This window comes from Puma concolor, chromosome D3 (assembly GCF_028749965.1).
Source record: "Puma concolor isolate L17-30 chromosome D3, mPumCon1.1.hap2, whole genome shotgun sequence".
NCBI lineage: Eukaryota > Metazoa > Chordata > Mammalia > Carnivora > Felidae > Puma > Puma concolor.
Window position 1 is genome coordinate 29,294,480 of NC_141678.1, and position 16,707 is coordinate 29,311,186.

A 16,707-nucleotide genomic window follows, 5' to 3' on the forward strand; every position below is an offset into this window, starting at 1 on the left:
GTTTATCTGTTGTTTTCCTCTGGCTGATGCTTGAGAGTGTGAGGAGAATAATTCAAGTGTTCCAAGTGGTGAATCATGATAAACGGTCGTTCTGTCTCTCTAATGCTACATCAGGGGTATAATACCCATGCCTCTCCCTGGAAGGCAAAGGGAGGTCCAGGGGAGAGTTTCTGTAGCATGGTCATGTGCCTCTGCTCCCTCACAGGCCAATCCTAGTGCTGATCTCTACTACACCACATTCAGCGACCCTCTCTACGTGGCCATGTTCAAGATGCTACGTGATACTCTGTACTACATGAAAGGTAAAGGTGGTTTGTGCCCACGTGTGACAATGATGACACTAGGCTCCAGGCCACTGCCGCAGGTCTATGCTTCCTTTCTGCTGGGGCCACTTAAAAACACATAGGCAACATGTCACATTACTTAGATTTGAAGAAAAAAGCAAGTAAGAAAAAAAAAACTCTCATAATCCTGTGCCCCTTTTACCATCCATGACAGCTTCTTTGGTGGATTTATTTCCTCAGGAGCTTTCCTGACATGGCCATATTGTAGTGTCCTGATCACCTGAATATGTATATAATTCAACGTGTCTATTTCAGATATCTTAAAAAGTTAAAAAATAAGAAAATGAGGCATTTATAATCTTGTAACTCAGAGAAAAAGTGTCTTAATAGTTTAGCACGTGCACACACACAAGTTTAGCCCTTCCTTCCAGTTACCCTTTATTTATTTTTTTTTTTAATTTTTTTTTTTTTTTCAACGTTTGTTTATTTTTGGGAGAGAGACAGAGCATGAACGGGGGAGGGGCAGAGAGAGAGGGAGACACAGAATCGGAAACAGGCTCCAGGCTCCGAGCCATCAGCCCAGAGCCCGACGCGGGGCTCGAACTCACGGACCGCGAGATCGTGACCTGGCTGAAGTCGGACGCTTAACCGACTGCGCCACCCAGGCGCCCCTCCAGTTACCCTTTAGTACATTTTTAAAACATGTTTTCTGCATTCTTCTCTTATGTTACAGAGCACTTTTTGTCAATATAAGTTTTTCTTTTTTGAGTTTATTTATTTTGAGAGAGAGAGCGCAAGAGGGGGAAAGACAGGAAGAGAATCTCAAGAAGGCTCCACACTGTCAGTGCAGAGCCCAATGCAGGGCTCGAACTCATGAACCTTGAGATCATGACCTGAGCCGAAGTCTGGCACTTAACTGACTGAGCCACCCAGGCACCCCTCAACATAAGTTTTGATCAGTGTGTAATATTCGGTCAAGCAGATGTACTGTAATCTAGTTAGCTGTTTTCCTAATTCAATTTTAAGAGCTCCTGGGATTGAGTCTGGCTGGGGCCCCAGCGAATGTTAAGTTCACAAATGAGGGTGCAGGGGACTGGGCTCAGCCTGACCCCTAGGAACCCCGAGGCTTCTCTCCCCACCTGAGCTGCATGTTGCCAGCTTCCTTGGCTCTTCTGACTTGTGCCCATCACAGAGGTTCTTCTGATTTTTCAGGCCCCAAGGATGAGAGTTTGAAGAAGCTGTGAACTCTGGGTACCCCAAAGATCCAGCCCTGTAGCCAGGGAATTCTCTTCTTCAGACTGCAACCAGATTTTGCCCTTAGCTGATAGCCAACAACCTTCTTGTAAAAAAAAAAAAATTGGGGCACCTGGGTGGCTCAGTCGTTGAGTTTAGTTTCGGCTCTTAGTTTCGGCTTGGGTCATGATCTCATGGTTCCTGAGATCAAGCCCCACATTGGGCTTTGTGCTGACAGCCCAGAGCCTGCTTGGGATTCTCTCTCTCCCTCTCTCTCTGCCCCTCCCCAACTCGCTCTGTCTCTCAAAATTAAATAAATAAACTTAAAATCACCAAAGTATTTCTTATTGTTAGTTGGACCAGTGTCTGTGATGATACATGCCAGTTTCTCTGTTTCATACATATGGGTTTTAGTATATAGACTGCTTAAAACAACATGGCTCTCACTTCCCTGGGAAATGGTTGTTTTCTTTGAGTGCCAGGTGGCATGTGTGCCGAGAGGCAGCACAGCCTATTCAAGCTCTTCCCACTGGGCACTCTTGAAACCAAAGGAGCCAGTGGCAGACCTACTCCTCTTGGGTATCTGTTAGAGAAAGACCATAGAGCTGCTGCCTGAATTTTGGTGGTTTTGTTTCCACCTGCAATGCCTGCTCTCTTTCCCACAGACCTCCCAACCTCCTTTGTGAAGGAGATCCATGATTTTGTGCTGGAGCAGTTCAACACGAGCCAGGGGGAGCTTCAGAAGATTCTGCATGATGCAGACCGGATCCACAATGAGCTGAGCCCCCTCAAGCTGCGTTGCCAGGCAAATGCTGCCTGTGTGGACCTCATGGTCTGGGCTGTGAAGGATGAGCAAGGTAAGCATTGGCGTCTGCTGTGCCCCAGATATCTGGTGTCTTGTCCCACAGTTTAGGAAACTGGACATGGGAGGAGGTGATGGGCAAGGCCACAGGGCCTGTGTGTTCTTTCCACTGCTTCCTGCTGGTTTTTGAGGCTTTTATATGAAGTGGGAACTCTGTGCTGGAGGAAAAGGTGCTTGTCTAGGGTGAACAGCAGAATGGGAAGCACGTAGCAGACTGTGGATGGCTGCCACGCGCAGAGCACTGAGGACAAGAGGCTCAGGGCCAGCAGAGAGGAGAGAGCAGTCACATACAATGCAGGATGGTGTTTTCACAACAGAAAAGGAACAGAGATGAGTTTTCAGTTAAGGATGCCTGCCTGTAAATACTTCTTGGTGTAACCACTTATTATTAATAAAGCCTGCACAAAGTATGCCTCTGGGCTTTTAGTTATGTGATTAATTGGTGAACATGTATTTTGTAAAATTGACCTTTGTTAATTGTCCACACCCTCCTCTGATTTTGAACTTAGGTGCAGAAAATCTTTGCATTAAGCTGTCTGAGAAGCTGCAGTCTAAGACATCCAGCAAAGTCATCATTGCCCATTTGCCCTTGCTTATCTGCTGTCTGCAGGTCAGTCTCACTGACACTGGAGAAGCTTCGATCCCATCAACAAAGCTTTCTTGTTACATCATTCAGGCTCTGATTAGCATACCAGCAGCAGAGTCTGAGCTGTTTTCTTTTTTTTTTTAATGTTTATTTGTTTATTTTGAGAGAAAGAGGGTGAGTGGGGGAGGGGCAGAGAGAGAGGGAGGAATCCCAAGCAGGCTCTGTGCTGTCAGTGATGAGCCCAACACGGGGCTCAGTCCCACAAACCATGAGATCATGACCTGAGCCAAAATCAAGAATCGGATGCTTAACCAATTGAGCCACCTATGCACCCTTGAGCTGTTGTTGTCTTTAGGAACTTGAACTAGAGCCTGCTATGGACACAGTTCACCAATGAGTGGGAGTCACTGCTGACAGTGTGCCAGGGATTTCTGTCATTTCCAGGCACAACTGAGTACTCCTTTGTGAAGAGGCTGCCCTGTATCTACTGGGCCATTCCCAAGGTCGCAGGCCAAGTGTTGAAGACATCTCCTGAGGTCTACAGTGCCAGCTCTGCTCTCTTATCTTGCTGAAATACAAACCCCAGTAACTCTGAATTTGCCGTTGTTCAAAAATCATACTGTATACCCTTTCTCCCCTAAATTTGTTTCCAAAAGAAATGGACACACTTTAGCAATATATCTCCCTTTAGGCTGAGCAGAGTCTAGACCCTCCTTTTTTTCTGTCTTGTTTTGCCCCATGGCCAAAGTGGCCTTGGAAGATTTGACCTTGGAAGTTTCTGGTCAAACTTGTGTATCTGAAGCATTCAGCGTCTCACTGCTTGGACCTGCTCAGCCGGCCACAACCTGGGTTGTGTGACAGGTCGATGGTGTGTTACAGGGTCTGGGCCGCCTGTGTGAGAGGTTCCCGGTGGTGGTACATTCGGTGACGCCATCTCTGCGGGACTTCCTGGTTGTTCCATCCCCCGTGCTGGTGAAGCTCTATAAGTGCCACAGTCAATACCACACAGGTAATGGATGGCTGTACCCAAAGCTATCTCTCCAGTCCCTACACGCCATGTGCTCTTGAGGCTCCAAGAAAAGATCCACATGACCTTGTGTGCAAGCCCACCATCGTTTTGTGACTGAGAGGTTGTGGCTGGGCTGCAATCCTGCACTGTACTTTGGCTCATTCCTTCTTCACGCCTTTCTTCATGGCTTTCCTTACATGACCCCCTCCAGGCTTCAGTTCTTTCCTTCCTCCACCCTCCCCTTGCATATACTCCTATGACTGAGGGGTTTTAGCTCTGTCTGTCACTGAGGCAGTATAAAGCATGAATCCAGTGTGTCCCAGACACTGGGCCAGGAACTGTCCATGCTCCATCTCAGCTAGTCCCTATCCCTGCCTTGTGAGTGTATTTTCATGTTTCTATAACAATGGCACAGGTTCAGAGCAAATCTGGTCACCTGTAACCATTAGCATTCATTAACACCTGCTGGGGCTCTAATGTATTGCTTATCCCACCCAGTCCTGTGCAGGTGGATGCTTTATTCTCTCCCTTCAGATGAAGAAACCCAGTCTTCAGCAGGTGAAAGACTTTTCCCTGGACCCCGGGACTAGTAGGGGTCTCTGTGGCTCTAAGGCTCCTGCTCTCACACTCACCCCCTACCCTTACCTGTTTTGCACGTTAGCTAGATAACCTTTGGTGATAGGGCATGTCTCACCCTCGGGGCTGGGTGCCTGTGGGTGCTCATCAGGACTTTTGAACTGTTTCTTAAGAAATTGCTGTGTTACATATTTATCACTTTGCAACTTAAATATTTTTCCCTTTGTTTAAACATGTTTGTTTCATCCTTCCTCTTCTCACTTTTGTTTCTGAAATGTTTGTTCAAATCATTTTAGAGGGGTTGCTTTTATAAGCTAAAAATGATCAGCATATTATTTTGATTTTGAATTATGGAAAAGGGGATGGGAAATGACAGGCTTAACTAGATACATACTTGAATTTTTACATTTAGTTGCTGGTAATGATATAAAAATCAGTGTAACCAACGAGCATTCTGAGTCAACCCTGAATGTCATGCCGGGAAAGAAGAGCCAACCCTCCATGTATGAGCAGCTTCGGGACATTGCCATTGACAACATCTGCAGGTGGGAGACCGGCCAGAGGGAAGGGTGACCTGGGGAGGAAGGAAACAAGTTTTAGATACGGTTATTAAAAAATAAGAAACATTTGTAATTTTTTAAAGCTTGTTTCTGATTATTTAAACCTATAGCTGATTTAAAAAGAGGGATTATTTCATATTAAAAAAATAAAGCTTCTTGCTTTTCTTTTCCTGATCACAAACGTAATTAAAAACAGAAAATTTATAGAATGTATAGAAAAGTAGAAGGAAAGGAATTATCCATCAGCCTGCCATCCAGAGTAACAATAGATTGTCACGTTTCTTCTTTTTTTCTTCTGTGTAATTTTTGGTGTAAGAAATGCGGTTTATATGATCACGTGACCTTGCTGCCCAGGCTCCTGCTATGTGAACTCTTGCTCTCCGAACTCAGGAACCACAGATATTCTAATTTATGTGAAAATGTATCTTTCCGTCTGAATTCTGGCTCCTTGCTGTCTGAAGCCCAGTTGAGAGAATGTGGTGGCCCCTTTCTATCAGACACATGCTCTTCTCTGCCTGTGTCCTCAGAGCCAAACAGATGCAGAGAGTGAGAGATGCCTGAAAAGATTTTGTGTCCTTACGGGCTTTTAAAAGTTCCCCTTTTCTTTAAAAAATAAGCATTTCTCCATACTATTAAAACCTTGATATAATATTTAATATTCCCTCAGCTGTCCTGGGACCATCTGTCTTGAATTAGTTACTGTGACTTTTGTTAAGGAACAGTGCTGGAAATTTTAAATTGGGATTAGGGTAACATTCTGAAGGAAACTGTTCTGGTCAAATAATGAAGTTACTGTTTCCGACTGAGATATTTATCAAGTGGGCAAAATCTGCAGCAATTCTTTGAATTCATTCTGTGTAATGACTTTCATTCAGATTTCTGGCGAAAAAGTGCTCAGAGCAGTTCTTTAAACTCTGTAGACCTGACAAAGGGGAAAAAGCAAACACAAAACACTCATCTGTTGTTCTGATACCCAGTGCTGTGTGGGTTTCCTTATGTCCCAGGTGCCTGAAAGCTGGCTTGACTGTGGACCCAGTGATCGTGGAGGCCTTCCTGGCCAGCCTCTCCAACCGGCTCTACATCTCCCAGGAGAGTGACAAGTATGTCCCATCCCTGAGGGGGCAGCCAGGTGTTCCCTGCAGGCCTACCTGGGGAGCCACCCGGTGTCTTGCATGTTTGTGCTCTTTCTTGCAGTCTGGAGTTGTGCATCAGATCTGTCCCAGGATTTAAGTTCAAACCTACCGTAGAGTATCAATCCTGGACCACTGTTTGGGAGCAGAGAAAGATGTCTGTCTTACTGCCCAGTGCCAGGGACTTTATGTTTCTTCTGGTAGTTAACAATTCCAGGCTGCCACTGTCAGATGACTGTGGTAACGTTTGTTCCTGTTAGCTGTAGCTTGTGAAGCTTCTGGGTTTCATTTCCCAGAGGACTGTTCTGAGAATGCCTCTGTTCTTTCCTCCCGTAGAGACGCTCACTTGATTCCTGACCACACCATCCGAGCCTTGGGACACATCGCAGTGGCCCTGAGGGACACTCCAAAGGTCATGGAACCGATTCTGCAGATCCTGCAACAGAAATTCTGCCAGCCCCCTTCCCCCCTTGACGTTCTCATCATCGACCAGCTAGGCTGCCTGGTTATCACCGGAAACGTAAGGCAGGACCTGCTGTGAAACCCACTACTCTATGCAAGCTTTGTTACACTCCTTTGACTATCAGGAATGTTAAAATAGATTAAATTTACCCTGTAGAATTAAATGCTCACAACTGTCTTGACATTGAACAGGGAGATTTTTTCCAAGTAAAAGAGAATAGTATCATGGTTCCATAAGAGCTAGGGAAAAGAGAGGTTTCTTTAAACTTATTTCATGCTGATGTTAATAACATGTAATAGGATTTACATTGAAACCATCTTCCTTTTAGCCTTTGAGGTTTGCCTAAAGCTTTAGGAATGGATGCCCTTGATGGTCTTTCAGGGCCTTATTATGGTCCATGCATGATTCCAGAAGCTTTCCCTCTGAATGATGGGGCCTTTTCCATGTATCAAGGAGTGCTTTCATGGAGAAGTCATGACATGGTTTAACTGTCCCTCACTCTCTTCCAGCAATACATTTATCAGGAAGTGTGGAATCTCTTCCAGCAGATTAGTGTGAAGGCCAGCTCTGTCGTGTACTCAGCTACTAAAGATTACAAGGATCATGGCTATAGGTAACTCTCTAGACCTCATTGTCACTTTAGATCATGACAGTTTTTAGCCGTCTTTGAAAGTGTGAAGTTTGGGGATTTATTTTTTGAATAAACTTTTCTTCCTACAAAAGCATTATGTACTTCAAAGTAGTGCATTCACAACCAGGAGGGAAAGACCCCATGCGACTGCCATCTGGAGCTGACCATGTCAGTGTCATTACCCCAAACCCTCCGTGACTCCAGACAGGCTCATAGTGTCCACCCAGCTTACCCACTTTTTTATGTAACAGCACATAAGCCATGCCATTAACGTTCCTCCATATGCCTGTCATCTTTAATGGCTGTGTAGTGTTCCATCATATAGCAGCATGGAGATTTTTTTTTTTTATGTCTATTTATTTTTGAAACAAAGAGAGACAGAGCGTGAGTGGGCGAGGGGCAGAGAGGGAGACACAGAGTCTGAAGCAGGCTCCAGGTTCTGAGCTATCAGCACAGAGCCCAATATGGGGCTTGAACTCACAGACCGCGAGATCATGACCTAAGCCAAAGTCAGACGTCCAACCAAGTGAGCCACCCAGGTGCCCCAGCACTGAGATATTTCTAACTAGTCCCTAGCTTGGGTGTTATTTTCCAGTTTTTCTGCTGGCAAGTGCTACGTTGAACAATCTAATAGCTGCATATCTGTGAGTGTCTCTGATGCTTTCCTCAGGATAGATTCCCAGGGGTGGGATTTGGAGGGCCAAAGGGAGTAGACATTTACATCTTCACATGTTTGATATTTGTGTAAAGTCTGGCTGGTTTTTCCAGAAGTCCAAGATATGCTTCCTTGTCTATTCCTTGCCCTTACTGGGAATGTCATAAGGGCAGGGCACATCTATCCATATATGGAGGATCTCAATAGAGTTTGACAGATCAAGGGAAGAGAGGGACAGAGAGGTGGGGCAGGGAGGAAGAGATGTTGCCCTTTTGTTGGCATTTATGGTCTCCCTTCCTGATCGTTACATGCAGGCCTCGCTCTGAGATTCTGAGTCAATTTAGTGGGTGGGAGTGTGGCTGTGTGACCTCCAAAAATGATCTCACCTTCTCTGTGCCTCCATATTTTCATCTGTCAAATGAATGCCTGTCTCTAGTTGTGTGGGTAATTGAGATCATATGTGGGAAAGCTCTCGATAAATGCAAGCTCTTGGCATTGTCATTTCTTTGCCTACTCACTGCCTCCATTGAGAGCCTAGGCTACCAGAACAGCCTAAGGACTAGTTTAAGGAGGCAGTCAGCTCACCTCCCCTTTATCTATCCTGGTCTCTGTGAAGAAACTGACACATGGACCAAAACAACTCTTTCCCTCATTGCTTCCTTGTCCTGAAAGTGACTCCTGTACCTCCTTGGCCTTCACATCTTCTCCTCCGTGTCTTTGCCCCTGCTGTTTTCCTTCTGACCCTTGCCTCTATCTTACTGCTGTGGGCAGTACTTGGCCTTCTCCATGCCCACCAACTCTTCAACTTCTGACTCCAGTTCACCCTTCCATTAAGCCTTTTCTGATACTGCCACCAGAAGTGGTTTGTCCTCTTCCTTACCAGTGAAAGCTTTTATTTTCCCTTACCTCCCAGGATTTCACGTGTCTGTGAAGGGGGTGCTGTTTGCTCAGAGATTTCCAGGGGTCAGACGGTGTGGTGTGCTCAGTATTTCACACAGAGTGTTTCATTCCTCCTAAACCCTGTGAAGAAGGAATTATTTTATTCCTGCTTTACTCAGGGATGAGCCTCTCACCTGGGGTCACATAGCATGCAAGTGGTAGGCTCTGGCTGCCCCCAGCACCTTCAGAAGCCAGGCCAGCCTTGCTGGTTTGCTGTCTCTGGCTGGGGAGGGCATCATCAGCTTCATGTCCAGGGGTTATGTGGGGCCAACACTGTCCTGATGTAGGTTGTCCCAGAGCCACTGAGTGCTTCCTAAGTGTCTGATGTGAGCTAATACTGTGGGCTGGAGGTAGCGTGGGGAAGAAGCTGATCATCAAAGGAAAGTTTTATAGATGGTAATAGTGAATTAAGGGTACCTATAATTTGAAAGGAAAGCAGGGTCCAGCCAAGATTTTAGCTATGTAATGGGCTCTCGACACTCAGAAAACAGTATCCTAAGACCTTCACAAGTTCCATAGGTGTGGATTCCTGGAACCTAAACAGTTCCCCAAGGTCCTTAATGCATGTCTGGAGAGGTTAAAGCCATTTCTATAGCAGCTGACTTTCCTTTAGGAGCTGGTGTTCACAGAGAGGTTCATCCCCTCTGGAGGGCTCTTCTGTTCACAGGCACCGAGAGGGGTGTGATGAGGCAGGCGTTAGTCAGCCTCACCCCTGCAGTGTAGGCCCTTGTGTTGTGGCAGCTGTCATTTCTCTCTCCACCAGGCACTGCTCCCTGGCAGTGATCAATGCCCTGGCCAACATTGCAGCCAACATCCAGGACGAGCACCTTGTGGACGAGCTGCTCATGAACCTGCTGGAGCTGTTTGTGCAGCTGGGGCTGGAGGGAAAGCGCGCCAGTGAGCGGGCCAGTGAGAAGGGGCCCGCCCTGAAGGTAGGCAGGAGGAGGACAGTCACCCTGGGGCATCTGGTAAAATGCAAGAACAAAGGGGTTAAGGTTCCTTCTCAGGGATTCTGAGAGGGTGGTTTTTTTGTAGGACCATGTCTGGCTAGTAGCAGCTACCTCCTTCAGCCCAGGGTGGTAAGTGACAGCAACCTAGTGTGGATTCCCCCCAGACCCCACTCTTTCTTCTCTCAGTCATCATGAAGTCAGGAGGCTGAGGCTTTCATCGGAACTCAGTGACAACATGAGAAGGGCCCGATCTGACCTAATCTTGGGCTCTCCAGGGAGACAGGTCCACAGGAACAGACAAAACGACAGGTCTCGAGGTCCCAAATAGACAGAATAGGGGGGTTGAAGTGGGTTAAGCCTCCTTTCTCATCATCTCCCCTTTGACATGTCATGTTGGCACCAGTCTCTCTTCCAGACTCCCCACCTTTGTCCTCCTTTGTCTTTTCCTCCCACCTCCCCTCCTCTCCTTTCCCTTCCCCTTCCCCTTCCCCTTCCCCTTCCCCTTCCCCTTCCCCTGCCCCTTCCCCTTCCCCTTCCCCAGACAGTTGCTGTTTGCCTACTGTGTGCCTAGATCAGGGATCAGCTCACCTTTTCTGTAAAGGGCCAGATTATATTTGTTTTAGGCTCTGTGAGCCATATAGTCTCTGCTGCAACTAAGCTCTCTTCTGGTGGCATAAAGCCACTTAAAGAATGGGTGGGTGGCTGTGCTCCTGTGAAACTTTATTTCTAAGAACAGGTGGTGGGTCATACTTGGCCATCAGCCACAGTTTCTTGACCCTTGTTGTGGGTGCTGGGGATATGGAAGTGAGTAGGCAGACAAGTTGCCTTCTCCTGCAGACAGCAAAAACAAAGCGGGACAGTGAGGTGAGGGGCATTTTAGATCGGGCTGTGTGAGGTTCTGAGGAGGTGACAGCTAAGTTGGAAACTAAATGAAAAGGAGCCCTCTGTGTGAAAATCTTGGCCAAGGGGGAGTAGCTGGTACAATATGGGGTTCTGAAACCCTTCACTCTAATTTAGCCTTCCTCTGCTGGACTCCTCCGACAGTAATCTGGGTGACTGATTTCTTTTTTCCTTTTTTTCTTTTGTTACATTTTTTTTTAATGTTTATTTATTTTTGAGAGAGAGAGAGAGAGATAGCATGAGTAGGGGAGGAGCAGAGAAAGGCTCTGGGCTCTGAGCTGTCAGCATAAACCTGACATGGAGCTTGAACTCACAAACTGTGAGATCATGACCTGAGCTGAAGTCGAACGCTTTACCAACCAAGCCACCCAGGAGCCTCCAGGAACCTACCTTTTAGAGTTATTTATTTTTTTTCTAGTTATTTTTTAAGTAACCCCACATTTTCCATAACTTGGAAAGAATATATGTTTATTATAGAAAAGATGCAGAAACCTATAACTAATAAAGTAAAAAGCACCCATAATCCCTCTACTCATTGCTGACATTTTGAAAGACTTCCTCCTAGATTTTTTAATGTTTATTTATTTTTGTGTGTGAGAGAGAGAGAGAGACAACGTATGAGTGGGGGAGGAGCAGACAGAGAAGGAACTGCAGAATCCGAAGTAGGCTCCAGGCTCTGAGCTGTCAGTGGGGCTCAAACTCACAAACTGTGAAATTATGACCTGAGCTAAAGTTGGACACTTAACTGACAGAGACTGACAGAGCCACCCAGGTGCCCTCCTTCCTAGATTTTTTTATGCAGATATATTTATTTTATATAATTGGGATTATATCATAGCATACTCTGAAATCCTGATTTTGCTGTGGGGACTTTCCAAGGATGAGTAAATATTTTTCAGAAAGTTGTCTTTTTTTTTTCAAGTTTATTTATTTTGAGAGACAGAGAAAGGAATGGGGGAGGGGCAGACAGAGGGGGAGAGAAATGATCCCAAGCAGGGGATGCAGGGCTTGAACTCACGAACCATGAGATCATGACCCGAGCTGAAACCGAGTCAGATGCTCGACTGACTAAGCCACCTGGGTGCCCCAAAAGCGGTCTTTTTAACAGCTGTGTGGTATTTCATTATACACAGGGGCCATGATTTATGTAATCGTTCTGGTTAACATGTTTCCCATTTTTTTGCTATTAAAATGATGTTGGGTGAGCATGTTTATATATCGCTTTGTATGTATCTCATAATTTCTTTGAAATTAACACTATGTTTGTCTTTTTTCTCTTTTAATGAAAGAAATACATGCTTCCGATGACTCGACTCCATTCTTTTCTAGGCTTCTAGCAGTGCGGGGAACTTGGGTGTACTCATTCCTGTAATCGCTGTGGTGAGTGTTCATTAACTGAGTGGTTTTATTTTCATTTTTTATTTTTTATTTTTTTGATATATGAAATTTATTGTCAAATTGGTTTCCATACAACACCCAGTGCTCATCCCAAAAGATGCTCTCTTCAATACCCATCACCTACCCTCCCCTCCCTCCCACCCCCCATCAACTGAGTGGTTTTAAACTTCAGATACCGTGACCATATTTTCAGTGGTGCCTAGTGGTACACCGCAAATTCCTTAGCAGAATGCTGCGTGGAGGCCGCAGTGATTCTGTACGTGTGCCGCCTCCAGCTGTTCTGGAGGTGTTTCTGCCACCTACAGCTGTTCTGGGACTGTCCTATTGGTAGGTGCCTGTTGTGGCCATACCACCTCACTCCCTTTCTCCGTGCTCTGCCTGAGCCGCCTCGCCAGTTGACCAGGAAACGCACTGTGGTTCCCTCTTGTGTGGCTCCCAAGTCTGAGGTGTGACTCTGGGTTTGTCCTGTGTCTCACAACCTGTTCTGGTGCCTCTGACTGACAGTGGGCAGGCTCTGCTTCCATCCCCTCTCGGTCCCCTCCAGTGAGATGAGTCCTGGGGCCTCTGCACGGTGCCTGGTTCTTGGAGCTGCAGCCCTCAGTGCGCTCCGTGGGGGCATTGTTGACACAGTGGGCTGGTCATACTTTGGGTTACAGTCCCGCCCACTGCCATGGTAGGCAGCTCCCAACATAGGCCCCATCCTCTGCCATAGCACTTCCATGGTGGAGAGGCTGTCTCCATTTTGTCCTGTCTTAACCTACAGCCACCTCTTCCCATATGACCTTTGTAGAAGTTGTTTTCCCCTTTCTCCGTTCCCAGCTGCCAGTCCTAAGTCAGGGCCCCAGGTTCTAGTATTTGTTTTCATCTGTGATTCTCTAGCTTCCACTAAATCTACCTTCTAGTTAAGCCCTTGATTCTGCCTTCCAGTTCCTTCCCACTTCACCCCACCCCCAGTAGTTTGACTCTTGAGCATTCACATGCATGTCCCTTCACATGGAACGCCAGAGGGGCTGACCTCCCAAGCTGCCAGGGTGACCCAGGGGCCTAGAGGTCAGGCAGGTGGACAGAGAGGCACCTCTGCTGATCTAAGTTTCTGTACTTATTGCATTCTACATCATCACTCAGAATCTGGGGACCTTAGATGTCTGATTTTAGCTGGCCAAGGTGGGTGAAAAATAACAAACTGACTGGTTTGTTATCATTTACCTTTAAGATGTCACAGGTTGCACATTGTGGTGCATTCTGCTTCTATTCACCTTCCTTCTGCCTGTCCTTTCCTCTCTCCCTCACCCTGTAAGTAGCCAATTCTGGAGCAGGAGCTGACTTGCTTGCATCTGGGTCAGGACAGTCTCCTTTTCCTGAATGTGCCTGAGGGGACAAGGGGGCCTACAAGTTTGCTTGTGTAGCTTCCACCTGTAGCTGCCTCCCTGTAATCATGGCTTTTCACTTCCCTTTGGGAATTTTACCACCTTCATACCTGCGATCAGGTACTGTCCCACAGGCTTTGAGGATTTGAGAATGGCCAAGACTCTCAGCCACAGTATTTTTCATCACCATCTCCATTGGTTTTTAAAAACATAAACATTTTCTCTTTATACTTGATATTGACTAGTGTACAATTGTGTTTTAGAAGTACCACTGTACATGGATCCTTTGTTTCGATGGAGGGAAAGGTGAGGGGCATAAAGTCCATGGCACTCTTCTGGCCTATTAGAGGCAAGAAGGGCTGGTAGCAGGCTCCATGAGAGAGCAGGTTTTGGCAGCCAGGGAGCATGTTTGGGGTGACACTCGTTCAGTGAATTCTAGTGAGTTTGAACACCAGAATTCTGTGACCCAGGCACATGGGTACAGCATGTGTAGCTGTTATCATTTAGAGTTTAAATAAATGCATAGAAGAAATTCATAGAGGGCACTCTGCACTTCCTGGGAGCAATGACTGATGAGGTTGGTTGGGAATACATAGGGTTTAGGATCACAAGCGTCGGGGTTGGACTCCTGGTACTGTGTGTGTGATCCTGGGTGAGCATCACAGCTTCTCTATGCTTACTCTGCTCACAGAGCTTCTCGAAAAGATGGAGATGAACCTCTGAAGTGCTGGGTCAGTGTAGGCATGACTGTTAGCAGTGATAGGCAAGCACACACTCACTTAAAATACTTTGTTTACTCCACTGCAGTGACCTTTTACATGAATAGAATAAGTATTGTAGTCTTAACAAAAGTTAATGGTTATATTATGGGGGAGGAAACAAATATTTGATTCTATTGCTCAACAAAGAGCACAGAGATCATGGGATCTTGTATTTGCTTTCTGGTTTACCCCTTGGACCCTCTGGGAGAAACTAGTTTCCAAAGCGTTTTTTAAAGAATGTTTGCCTTTCTTTCTTTCTTTTTTTCCTTTCTTTCCTTGCTTTTGGAAAAAGGTACTCTGTTTTGCATCTTTTGATGAGTGTCTCCAAGTACTTAGTTCAGTGGAAGAACCAGTGGGTTTGGGGCAGGAAGCCTGGGTGTCTGTTCAAATGCAGCTTATCAGTCACTTATCAGTAACCTTAAGAGTCTGGAGGGAGTCACTGGAGGCCAGGTCATGTGATCTCTGAGGCTCCTTCAGAGCTTAGGTTTGGTGATCTTTGACCTGCAAGTTTGTGAAAAGTATTTCTTTAGAAATATCCTGATTAAATTGCTTCTCTTGGTGTCTAGCCAAGGTGTTAATTAAGCACCTTGAAAGGTATCTAATGCTTAGAGTCCTGTGTGCCCCACTGTCATAAACCAGTGATTTGATAAGATATGCTTCCTGCTCAGAAAACATTTGTGCACTTCACTGAGAGTTAGTTTACCTGTGCCACTAGTCATTTTTGTAGCCTTGGGCAGGTTATTTATTCTCTCAGTGCCTGTAAAATTAGGTTTGTGAACTGACAGATTTTAGGTCATGGACTCCTTTGAAAGCCTTGCCCTCTCTTTCCATAGAAGGGCATTTCTTCACAAGATTTTGCATTTAATCTCAGGAAGTTGAGTGGGAGAAACCCACCCAAGGACCCCCAGTTAGGAACCCCTGGGCTAGGTACTTTCTCATCAAAGATAGTAATAAGAAGGCCTTACCTAACTCTTGCTAAGCACCAAACACTCATGTAAACCCCTTCCAAGCATTAACTCCCTTAATTTTTATAACAATGCTGCGAAGTAGGTGCTGTTATTATCCCTATTTTACAGGTAGGGAAACTGAGGCACAGAACTTGCCTCAGCGTCCCACAGCTGCTAATTGTCAGAGCCAGGGTTGGGACCCAGGCAGCCTGGCCCAGAGTCTGTGCTTTGAATTAATACTCTATGGCCTTAAAACCTGGATCAGCTAGTTTCTGAAAAAGGGGGTCTGAGTGCATTCTGAGTGGATGTAGGTGAATGAAAAGCATGGAGGTTGGAGGGCCTTGACCTGGGCCAGGTCACAGAGGAGGGCTGGCTCCAGCAGAAGTGGGACAGGTCACATTGGAAGGGAGACGGCTGCCTTTTGGATAGGGGACAGGCATGGCAAAGGGCTACAGGCAGAGTTTTTGAGAGAGCCACATTTAGGAATGGGAGGGGCACGAGGAACCAGCAGGAAAAAAAATGCAGGGCAAGCATTTCCTGAAAGGACTGTGTGGAAGTGAATTGGAGAAAGAATTCAAGGAGTGGGGTGTCAGCAAGCTCAGGGCTTCCCAAGAGCACAGGAGACTGTGATAGGGAAAGACATAGCCTCAGTCCTGCTATGGAGGTGGAGGCTCTGGTGCAGGAAGCTGGGAAGGAAGCAGGTAGAGAGGTGTATTAAGAGTTAACAGGAGGGCCTGGGACAGATCATGTTTCCTCTGTGATCTTTAATTGTTTCTTCAGCTGCTAAAAGAAGATGGTAACAGCTTGAACCCCTAGAGCTGGTATGAGGACTCAGTGATAACCTGCCTGCACACCCATCACAGCGCCCCCTACCACGGGGAACATGAGGTGCTCTGCTTTTGCTGCCCCATAACTGGAATTGGTCTCACTGGGTCTAAAACCCTCTATGACAAGACTCCACGGGTGACCCTGGAGTCAAACCAACCTGTGCTCAAACCCTGGTCTTCCTCCTCTGCAGAAAAGGGAAGAGAAAAACTCTCCTGCAGGGCTGTGGGGGTCAGAGTTAGCCACACAGCACTTGGGATGCTCTCCCTGTCACTGCCCATAATCCCCAGACTGCAGAGGTGCCCCCACTCTTGAATTCTGAGCAGCCTTTTTGGATTCCACTCGTCTTATCCAGGTAACGAAGGATCTGGAAACATATTCCTCAGATGCCACCTGTTTTCTCAAACCAGACCTACTATAGGAAGTTGTCTGACGGTCTCCCTGTGTCCAGGGATAAAGCTGAAGCATGTGCCCCACTTAAAGACTAGCATTTCAGGAATTTCCACAAAGCCCCATCCACAACATCTTTGCCCCCTCACTCACCACATCCTGATCCTGAGGAACATGCCCCATGTGTAGCACATAAGTCACTGTGAAGAACTCAAGTTGCTTATTGTCAACCTCTGTCATT

The 16,707-nt window shown here is 46.4% G+C and overlaps 1 protein-coding gene across 1 annotated transcript in view; it reads left to right on the forward strand.

Annotated features, from left to right (window-relative positions):
• The window catches only part of PI4KA (phosphatidylinositol 4-kinase alpha), a 113,993-nt gene that overhangs the window by 32,159 nt on the left and 65,127 nt on the right, over positions 1-16,707 (forward strand). Inside the window, exons 10-19 of the mRNA XM_086682310.1 lie at positions 206-302; positions 2,183-2,374; positions 2,889-2,989; positions 3,845-3,974; positions 4,963-5,095; positions 6,115-6,210; positions 6,577-6,760; positions 7,213-7,316; positions 9,692-9,860; positions 12,108-12,158. Coding sequence (XP_086538436.1) covers positions 206-302; positions 2,183-2,374; positions 2,889-2,989; positions 3,845-3,974; positions 4,963-5,095; positions 6,115-6,210; positions 6,577-6,760; positions 7,213-7,316; positions 9,692-9,860; positions 12,108-12,158 — 1,257 coding nt within the window. The remainder of the gene's footprint in view (positions 1-205; positions 303-2,182; positions 2,375-2,888; positions 2,990-3,844; positions 3,975-4,962; positions 5,096-6,114; positions 6,211-6,576; positions 6,761-7,212; positions 7,317-9,691; positions 9,861-12,107; positions 12,159-16,707) is intronic.